General features: G+C 40.8%; 1 protein-coding gene across 1 annotated transcript; it reads left to right on the forward strand.

Annotated features, from left to right (window-relative positions):
* The first annotated feature begins 1,931 nt into the window (after positions 1-1,931).
* LOC139829247 (uncharacterized) lies at positions 1,932-6,369 on the forward strand. Its single transcript, XM_071815790.1, has 2 exons — positions 1,932-2,765; positions 5,106-6,369. The coding sequence occupies exons 1-2, from the start codon at positions 2,099-2,101 to the stop codon at positions 5,183-5,185; spliced, it is 747 nt and encodes a 248-aa protein (XP_071671891.1). The 5' UTR covers positions 1,932-2,098; the 3' UTR covers positions 5,186-6,369.
* Positions 6,370-11,335: the final 4,966 nt, after the last annotated feature.

Genomic DNA, 11,335 nt, shown 5'->3' on the forward strand with positions numbered 1-11,335 from the left:
CTCTGCTTCTACATGACAAATGGCCTGACCACACCAACTACCAAACACATATCAGTGGCTACAGGTTAATTGGAATAAGTGAACTGCAGTAGAACTCAACCAATTGTGATAGTTCACGCCTTGTCTTATCTCGGTGACACCTAAAAATCAAAAACAAGCACTATGTGCGTGTTTTCATAATGTAAGATCTTACACTGCAAATATCGCAAGAAAAACATTTCTAATGTTATTCAAGACAGTCCATGCTTTTTTAAACTTGAAATTCAATGCTATCAAGCTGTTTCTCCACACAGGCAAACAATAACAAGGTTAAAATAATATTAGGTCTGTCTTAATTTCAAAACAATCCTCCAAAATGAAGTGAAGGCTGATGAAGTGATTAATCTGTTGGTTTAATGCACTGAAACTTACAGAGTGCCTTGAGATAATCCCCAGCATAAATGGAAAATCACTGGAAAGGAAGGCCAGGGACAAAACATGATACTAAAGGTAACAGCAGTTAACTCTTTGGATTCAGAATCGTGTGACCATTAGGTCTTCAAAAAGTCAGGGCTTTTTCTTCACACAGATCGCAGCTACACTTTGCAATGAATTCTGGAATTAGCTGAACTTCACAAAAATTAGATAAAGGACTGTTTTTGCAACCTGATTATATCAATTTTGCTTGCTTTTGCTCAGTGGAGGGTTCAGGAGACACAGCAATAAAAAGCAGGAAAACCAGTAGATTTTCATATTATTTAAAGTCATTTGCAAGACATCTCTAGATTGTGAGTGTAAAATTAAGACACAAGGCTGGTGAATGTGTCTAAAAATGAGGATGGATGTAGTGGAATATTCTTATTCCTCCTTGCCTCTTTCGCACTGCTCAAATTAGCCAAGGCAGGTCTGTTCTCAGTCCTTATATTTAGTAATGGCAAGATAGCAGAGATCTTCCTTCATCCTAAGCCTAAACTGTAGGATACAGCTATTATAGGATGGCAATCACATACTTGCATACATGAAAACTCTTCTGGACTACTGTAGAGAGGATTTTTTGTTACTCCTTAAAAATACAGCAGTATGTCTCCTTAACGTGTATTAAACATTAATTTAACAGAATTTTCCCAGCTGCTAGAAATTTTGATACTAGCTAGCAGCCTACTTACGTTAACATCCAACTTCAGTGGCATATTCTCATCAGGGCACTGAACATACCAACACAATTAGACCAGGCCTAACTGCCCTCATCAACTTGTTGCCACCTTCTCCTTCCCAATGCCTTTTACCTCCTTCCCCAGCTTTTAGCTGCCAGTGTCCAAGACGAGCACTAATCTGGCACAGCTGTATAGCTTTTGTGAAAATAGGTAAGTGGTGAGAAAATTCTCACCTGAGGCCCCTGCAGCTTCTGCTCTTTGGTGGGAAGCTGGGTGTAGGCTCAGGCCCTTGCTCCTCAGTCCTTGCCTTAGAGCTTGGTTGGGTTGGCCATATCCAGCCTTGTAGATCATGTCCTCACCTTCCTGCCTTGTCTTGACTCTCTACCTGCCTTGTTACTATAGACTTGATGGCTAATTGCTGAACTCTTTTATCAACACTGGACCTGCTCAGCTCTTCTTGTTTGGTTGCTGTGGGACCGCACCCTGGTGGGTGATGTCATTGCCTGTAGTGGCAGAGCCCCCCGCCCCAGGGGGATGGGGTTGTCGCCAGCCTGGCTGAGAGGTGAAGCCAGAGACAAAAGAGACTAAAGGAGCACCATTAGAAGGTAATAATGAGTGAGCAATCGCCGGACACATGCGTGCAGAGCGCGTGGACAGCACATGCAGCCTATCATGTTATTGTATAACACGAGTTACAACCAATCACATTGTTGTAAGGCGCGTGGACAGGGCAGCTTTGCTGTAAAGCCAGCCCGGTCTGACAATAAAGCGAACTCTGTGAACACCATATTGGTGTGTCAGGTTCCGTGGCTCGCATGGATAAAGCAACACTTTGGTGACCCCGACGTGATACTTCGTATCGAAGCAAGATCACCGGAAGTGAAGACGCGAGGACGCCACCTGGGGGAGACACCAGCCCAGCGCTCAATCATAGCGGAAAGTAGGCCTACGAGGAAGCAGGTGGCATGGGAAACACGGCATCCGTGGAAGGAAAAATAATAGTGAAAAGTATTCTGCAGCTGGCTGCAAGAACAGGAAGAATTTTGGAAAAAGACGCGGTGGAGCGCCTTTTACTATTCGCCCAGCGTAAGGGCTGTGTTCGTTCGACGGACGAATTTTTTTCTCCCGGTGCATGGGAGGACATAGGGACCGAACTATGGGAAGCGGTTACAAGGGGGAGCCGCGAGGCTTGCGATCTCGCCGGACCCTGGCGGGAGGTCAGGGAGCTAATGCAGGAAGTCTCAGAGGAGCCGGAGCTGTGTGCCGTCCCCTCGGAGCCGCCCGCCGCGAGCTGCCCACCCTCCGAGGACTCCGAAGAATCAACACCGCTGGTATGTCCCGTATCAGATCTGGAGTTCTGGGGCGGAGAGCAAATTATACCCTCTGCGCCCGTTGAGCCATTGCCTGGCTCCGACAACGAATGGCAGCAACCGGCAAGTTTCAACAAGCCAGGACAAGTTAATCCAGCCAACGTGCCTTTGCCGGAGGACCCGGTGGAACACCACGACGGAGCACCGCAGAATCGCCCTGACTTCCAGGAGGAGAGCCACGTGCAGAGCCTGAAGGACTTACTGAGACGGCAGGAGAGCCAGATGCAAGAAGTTCTAGAAGCTATGAAACGACTAGATGGCGGTAACAGTAAAACTTCGCGGTTAATAGCATATAAAAAGGCGTCAGATGCAATTAAGGACGGGCTGGAGGCAATTGGCAGGGAATGTGAAAAACGGGGAAAACAGGAAAGGGAGGGAATTAGACCTCACTCCCGAGGAGCTCCGTATTAAAAGGGAGCGAATACAAAAATGGGCTAGACAATGTGTTGAAGATGGGATGTGGTCTGTAAGAGAAGCAGATGAATATTTGAGAGCGCGATATGGAAAAGGGCTGGAGACTGGGTTAGCAGATCGGTTTGCAAATATGCGTCGACTTACTGATCCACAGGGAAACACAAGGGAATTGTATAGCAGTGATAATAATGATAATTTGGGTGCTGCCCCTGTGCATCAGGGTAGAGATATTCCTCGAGATCATTCTTACAATGCAGGGCAACGTTGGCAAGGGGTAATCAGAGATGCAAGTATTGAAGGGATCATGTTACCTGGTAGTATTACAGCAATGCCAGTGCACATAGATAATAGAGGACAAAGGCAGTGGTCGCCTTTTGATTGGAAAACGGTTAAGCAATTGCAAAGTGCAGTTATGCAATATGGTATGGATAATAAGCATGTGATGCAGCTAATCAATTCATTTTTCAAGGAGCAAGTACTAACTCAAACAGATATTAGGGCGTTGATGGAGTTATTGCTTCCTCCAACGGGGTATTTGCTGTTCTTGGACACGTGGCAGGGGAAAGTGGAATTGGCAGTATTAGAAAATGTTCGTTTACCAGCTGATGATCCGTTGCGGTTAGCTAGCATGGACCAGTTACTGGGTCGTGGGCAATATGCGGATGGTGCTACTCAGGCAGCACTTCATCCAAGGATTTTGCAGCAAACGCAAAGGCTTGCCTTGGCGGCAGTGAAAGAATTGCCAAATAGAGGTAACCCTGTGCCACCCTATTCTACAATAGAGTGGGATCCTGGGGAACCATATATAACATTTGTGGATTGTTTAAAAGAAGTGATAGATGCCTCTCCTAACGTGACTCCAGAGGCAAAAGCTGCTGTGGGGAAAGATTTGGCTATGATGAATGCAAACACCCAATGCCAACAGATATTAGCCGGTTTGGGAAAAACTGCTTCTTTAGCAGAGATGGTGGAAGCTTGCAGACAGGTACCGATTATGCAACAGGAGGTAGAAAAAGCAAAAATACATGCTCAAGCCCACGCTGCGGCCTTGGCTGCAGCACTTAAGCCTGCAATGAAAGGTGGAAGCCCTTCTTCTTGTGGCCTAGCATGTTTTACTTGCAAACAGACAGGACATATTTAAAGAAACTGCCCTCAATATGCTTAGCAGCATTGCAAAAATGGCATAACTCTCCAGTTAATCTGGTAACAGATTCTCTTTATGTTGTGGGAATTGTACAAAGAATACATAGAGCGCTTTTGCAGCGAGTTTCCAATTCCTTGTTGTTTGAAGCATTGTTAGATTTGTGGAACGTATTAGATTATAGGACAGCACCAGTATTTATCATGCATATAAAAAGCCATACTAACATAGCAGGTGGTCTAGTAAGGAAACAGCACCATAGACAAACTTGTGGCAGTAGCAGATATATCCCCTTTTGAACAAGCCAGACAAGCTCACGAATTCTTTCATCAATCCTCAGCAGCACTCCGAAAGCAGTTTACAATTACAAAGGAACAAGCTCGAGCCATTATTGCAGCTTGTCCTGATTGTGCCCGCATAGTACCTCTCCAACAAAAGGGAGTAAATCCTCGGGGCTTGCAGCCAGGTCAGTTATGGCAAACTGATATTACTGAATTTGCACCATTTGGCAGACAAAAGTACATTCATGTCTCCATAGATACCTGTTCAGGACTGCTGTGGGCTACAGCCTTGACCTCAGCAAATGCAAAGGCAGTACAACGTCATTTACTACAAGCTTTTGCTGTCATGGGTGTCCCTACACAAATCAAAACAGATAATGGTCCTGCATACCACTCTGACAGACTTGCAGCCTTCCTCACCCAGTGGAAGGTACAACACCTGTTTGGAATCCCTTATAATTGTACTGGCCAAGCAATTATTGAGCGTGCACACCGTGCATTAAAAATCTTTAGTCTGTTTTGAAAAAACAAGGGGGAATTGGTGTGAGCCCAGAAGAGGTATTGATGAAGGCATTGTATGTGCTGAACTGGCTTAATCCTAAAAGTGAAACTGAAATGGAACCGGTTGTTATGCACCATATCAAAAATGTCAAAGATTTTTCCGAAAATGTGCCTAAGGTTAGTGTGTTTAATCCGACAACACAACAATGGGAAGGTCCTATGTCACTAATAACCTGGGGAAGGGGATATGCTTGTGTTTCTACAGGTAACCACAAAAATTCATGGATCCCAGCAAAGTGGGTGAGACCTTGGCTAGCTAACAAGAGAAGAAACCGATTGCAGTGATGACAACCCTTAACCTCAGACATGTTATCGCTTTAAGCAACGAATGTAGCCAATGTTGAGAATAACGTTTTGTAAAACAGAGCAGCAATTAATCTTTTGTTATTGGACATGTTCACAGTTATGAAGACTTTGATTGTATGTGTTGTTTGAACTTAAAAGATAAAAAGATAGAAGATTTGCAGAACAAGAAAATAACAGAAGAGACTGGGTTTTTTGGGGTGAATGCCTTGTTTGGTTAAAAGGAATATTGAAAACAGGTTTGTTCTTGTTAATTGTAATTGTATTAGCCTTAATGTTCTTACCCTGTATTTCACACTGTATTTAAAGCATGATACGGCGTATTGTTAATATTAAATAAAAGAGGGGGAGATGTAGTGGCAGAGCCCCCCCGTCCCAGGGGGATGGGGTTGTCGCCAGCCTGGCTGAGAGGTAAAGCCAGAGACAAGAGACTAAAGGAGCACCATTAGAAGGTAATAATGAGTGAGCAATCGCCGGACACATGTGTGCAGAGCGCGTGGACAGCACATGCAGCCTATCATGTTATTGTATAACATGAGTTACAACCAATCACATTGTTGTAAGGCGCGTGGACAGGGCAGCTTTGCTATAAAGCCAGCCCGGTCCGACAATAAAGCGAACTCTGTGAACATCATATTGGTGTGTCAGGTTCCGTGGCTCGCATGGATAAAGCAATAATTGCCCCTGTCCGATGTCACCCTTAGCTCCCAGCCTGCTTACTTAAAGTCTGTATTTAATTTTGATGCATTGAAAGATGCTCGGTAATTTTGCAGAGTTATAACATATAATTAAGCAATGTATTTAGTATATATTTTTCAACTTGTGCTGTTCATAATCACCTTTGCTAATAAAATCAAAGCAGCACCTCCCTCAGCTGCTGTCAAGACAGTCCAAGGTGACAATTGTAATTCTTCCATACATAAAAGTAGAGAAAGAGCAAAACAAGCCTGATGAATGAGAATTTTTGTACTTTGAAAGCAGTTTGAAGACACTGTCCTTGTATTTCCAAAGCTCGATATATTGCTGTTAACAGGGTCAAATGCAGCACTGAACACAACTCTGTCAGGAATGAATTAAAATAGTACTCAGTGAACAAGTACAGATGACAGGATCCTACTTGAGTGATCCAGGTTCTACTCTTATTATAAGAGGTTTTTACTTTAGAAATAAAGTGGTAAATAGTGAATATAAACAGTTTGTTTCAATGACTAGTAATCAAGAGAGTGAACTTGATTATTTCAAGTTGGATAATAAATAATGGGTCAGTACTGAGACCATCCATCTTCTCTCCTTTCCACCATACATAATTCAGTTCTATATATCCAGGACTATATATAAATCAGGATTTTTTAAAGTGTGCTCTATGGTGCTTCAGTTATCTTGCAGGTCTTGAACCTTTCTGCTTTCTCTGTGAATGGGTGTTTCCTTCTGATTCCAGGTTGGACTCAGGAATGTGTCCAGGAATCATGATAGGACTAAGAAAAAATATTTGCTTTGTTGGAAGTATTAATCTTGATTCCTTCTTACTATTTCCTGAGAAGTAGCCATCCTGATTCCTCCAATAACCCACCAGACATGGATAAGAAGACTCTTTTCTACTTTGGAACTTCTGTATGGCTTCTTATACAGAGTAAGATTTGATCGCTAAGACCACATAGAGCTGCTCCGTAGCACAGAGCCCCAAACCCTGCAGCAGAAGCACCATTTTCTCTTGCCACACAGCAAAAGTCACAATGTACATTCTCAGTAGAAAACACAAAATTAACTTGGGGGGAAAGTTTCTATCTAGCTTGTGAAGTGCTTCATCTCATACCCATCACAGTTCCCTCTATTTTATCCAAATGACGTGTCATGACCACTTTGCTAAGGTGAGCTTGATGACTACTTTCTGCAGCAGTGGAACATACTTTTCACAACGAATTGAATGGTGATCGAAAGCACATTATAAGGATGTTACTTTTGGTTTATAGTTTAAGCTTCTAACCTTACCAGCCTGAGCTGGGAACCCAGCTTTTATGTTTCCACATACTAAGGGAAGAGACAGAATTCAGTTCAGGAGCCTCTCTTGTCTCCTCTGGCTCAGCATGAAAGTTAAACTCTGAAAAAAAACCAACATGAACCCCTCTGCGTCAGATGTTTTGACAGCAAATGAGTATCACAGTCCAGACATTTTTATAAGAAGCTGAACACAAGGCATTATATGCTGCTGAAAATAAAACTCCGTGAGTTTGCTTCATTAAAGTATTTTTGTTGTTTACACATGAAAAACTTGAATAACTCACATCATAATGTCTATTCCAAATGGAGCACAAGAAGCAAAAGCATCACATGGGTATTAAGAACTGCATTCACTCCACACTTTAGAATACAAAGATTTATTGTTTTCATCGTAATCCAATTTAATCTCTCTAATGCACCAGCAAATAACTTGCATATTTTACGAAGGATCTTGAAGACTATTCTATGGATAGCTTATACAGAGTTACTATACTTAAAATAGTCTCTTCTGAGACACAGACTGACTTGCTGAGCAGTATGTATGTCGTCTCGGTGCCTGTGCCATTGCTGTTGACAAGACAAACTACAAGGACTGTAGCTTTAATAAGCATTAACCTACTTCAAAATTTCAGAACCATCACCTTTGATCCTGACAGCCATTTCAGTACATAAATATACACATTCATTTATATTTCCATGTTTTCTGATGGGACCTGAATAAATGATCTATTTGTTACATTTATACGGGAAGGGGAAGAGAAAATACCAACAATGCTAAGCAGAATTTAAAAAAAAAAACCCAACAAATATTAATATAACCATTTTAGTAACTGTGGAAGTCCAATACATGTCACAATCACAGTGAAATATTTCATTTCTTTGTCTCAATCCTTAAAAGGAAGAAGGGCAGAAATGTTGAAAATATCACTGAAATACTAATGATCTTCTAATTAGATAAATACTGCTGCTGACAATTTAATTAAATTATTAACTAGGTGTTGACTAATTAACTAGGGCTTTGTAAGTGTGAAGCACTCTGAATAGCTATTATTGTACTGCTTGTAACTAAATATCTTTGCTAGAGCATGTGTACACAGGATTCTGCTGCAATCTCTGTGAACTGATGCCCCAATTATGCCATTGCCACTCATTGCTCAAAAAATGCACGAAGTCATATGCAATGTTACTTCCCTCGCAGAACTGTAAGAAAGATAAATGATATCTAATTACTAGCTGATAATATGACATCAGATCCAGCTGTCTGATTCCCTCAGCAGGTAATTGCATACATTCCCATGTTAGTGAATATTTATTTTATCCAATTTCTTTTAAGTCTATATGGAAATTGAGACCTGCATACAGCAATAATAGCATGAAATGGAATACTTTGATGTCTCTCTGTTCTTATGACCCGTTTGATATGGACCAATTTGCAAACTGCTGAAGTCAACAGAAGATTGATTTGAGTAGAGTGTTGGAAAGAAGTCATGTTCAAAAGAATATGAAGTGATGAGATCTCATTTCCAAAGGAAATACTTTCATTTGAGATCCAGGAAACAAGTGTACATAAACAACCCAGAAATATAATTTTAGGACTAAGACATATTTGGGGTTATTTTTACACTCTTAATGTAAGCCTTATGAATAATTTGTGGCTTCTATTTTTCCTCAAAGACCAACCAGGTTTTATTCAATTCACTAGATTTGCATGGGAATATCTTAGAATATCATTGGCAGTAAAGAGTTTTCAGTAGATAAACATTTTTCCATACAAATTATAGACTTAGTGCATTTATATGGATCTGTTTTATCAGTAGTACAGTATTTAAATTCCCTGATAATATTTAACTTCAAAAATTAATTCCAAGATACTGTGTCCTTTTAAAGTCCAAAGAAGTTCTGTATTCAACTCCTGTATAATATAAAAGAACAGACTGTATAATCATCTATCACCAATGTCAGCTTGACTTAGTTCTGTTAGCTGGGGAACAACTTTGAATAGATTCAGGACAGCAGGAAACCACCAGTGTATACCATTACTTGTTTAATTCCATCAGGAAAATCACTTATTACAATCAACTGATTTTTACCTAACAGTTACAGCATTAAGATTAAAAAGCATTATTGAGAAAAGCAGGTTTAGGCAAAGTAGGATAAAGCCAGCAAAATGAGCCCCTAAGATTCTCCGCCAGTAACTGAGAATCAAAGTGAAACTTTTGGCTATAGTACTAGGTAGCCAACATCTCCCGACTGCCTTCGTGGTCTCTTTATGCCACTGTCCCCAGGTTCACTCTCCACCCATACTATGGGCATGACCAGGGAGAGAGCATCCCACCAGCAAGGGGACAATTGTGGAGGACTGGAGCCTGCCCAGAGTTACCTTCCTCCTCTGCGTGGTGCTCATCTTTGCAAGGCCATGGGCCTCTTCTTTTTTTGTTCTCACTCACAGGTCAGGACAAAAGACAGTCTCAGTGATGGAACTACAGATTCTAAGTGCTCCAAATGACTTATGATTACACGGAATTAAAAAATGCCTATATTTGATAACTTGCTCAATAACTCACATTTCCATTAGTCATGTCTACATATTTCCAGTTTTAATTTGTCCTGCTCAGACTTTCATCCTTTCCTTACCATGCTTGCTATATTAGAGACCCTTATTGTGGCAGGAATTTGTTCCCATAGATAGTAATAGACATTAATACTGCTCTTTATCTCCCGTTTAAACAGGCTAACTACAGTGAGATCCTCCAGCGTAAATCAGAAACCTCAATAATGAAACCTTATTACCCACAGGAGTTCATAATAAAACCCATCTTTTCATTTCAGCGACAGTTTCACCTTACTGATTTTATTGAGACAGGATTTCACTCCATATCTTTTAATCTAACAAGAGGGATTAGGGGTTGCAATGCCACATCAAAAACATACAGGCAATAACAAATAGTAGTGATCAGGATTTTGCCTATCTAAATTCTCATTGGGAGCACACAGCATAGCACATACAGTCAGAGAGGAAGTTTCGTTTTCTGGGATGTAGGTAACTTTTACTACCCCATTTCCCTGAAAATAAGACCTACCCCAAAAATAAGCCCTAGCATGATTTTTCAGAATTTTTGAAGGTGCTCAAAACATAATCCCTACTCCAATAATACGCCCTAGTTACAGTTCATTTAAAAAGTCAATTGAAATAGTGTCCAGGCAGCTATATGTGAGTATCTTTTGGAGCAAAAATTGTGTAAGACCCTGTCTTATTTTCGGGGAAACAGAGTAAGGAGATATAGACATATATATATACACATATTTTACTCTGGACATAGGATGTCTCTGAGCATTAATAAAAGTATTTTGAGATTGGTGTCCTCTAGATTTCAGCCAGGTTACTTTGAAATGTGTAGTTTTACAATGAAATACTGGGATTTTTCCAGAAGCAAAAAACTGGCACTGCAGAGTTTTCTTTGTTGAAAGAAGAGTCTTTGTCAGCTGTTATCAAAGACTGCTTATGACAGTAACTGCAGCAGAAATTGAGCCAGTATCTTCTGTGAATGCTAAAAAGCACAGGCTGATAAAAAGTATCTTTGGTGTGTTTCAAAAAAAATTAAAAAACCAAAAAAAATTTTCATTCATTTTTGTTCAAATCAACTCAATGCAATATAACCAAAAAGCACTTTTCCCCATGGTTAAGACACAGCCCACCACATGATTCTATGATCTCAGGTCATGTTGCAATCTCAGGAAAGCCTGGGCTACCATCTGCTAATCTGTACCTTGAAGAAGGCTAGTAAAGTAATGGAACTGAAATCTCCCCTAAAGTCAGGAGTCAGCAGATGGAAATTACAGGGAAAACATTTTCTTTGGAGTATCAATTTCTAAACCAAGGGTTCAACACACACGTCTATCACAGAGGAAATATCTTTTTTTTTTTTTTTTTAATCTAAGCATACACGGAGCTAACAGTCAAGAAGAAAACAAAACCCTATCATACTTAAAACAACTGGAAAAGAAAGGATACGTGGATCTTTACATTCAGATGGTAAAATCTCCCAGCTTCCCCACACAAAACTCTTATTTTCATGACACTCGTTCCACACAAGATTATCTTTAATATTGCCATTAGCAATATTCTTGGTTTGT

The sequence above is a fragment of the Patagioenas fasciata genome, chromosome 1 (assembly GCF_037038585.1).
Source record: "Patagioenas fasciata isolate bPatFas1 chromosome 1, bPatFas1.hap1, whole genome shotgun sequence".
Classification (NCBI taxonomy): domain Eukaryota; kingdom Metazoa; phylum Chordata; class Aves; order Columbiformes; family Columbidae; genus Patagioenas; species Patagioenas fasciata.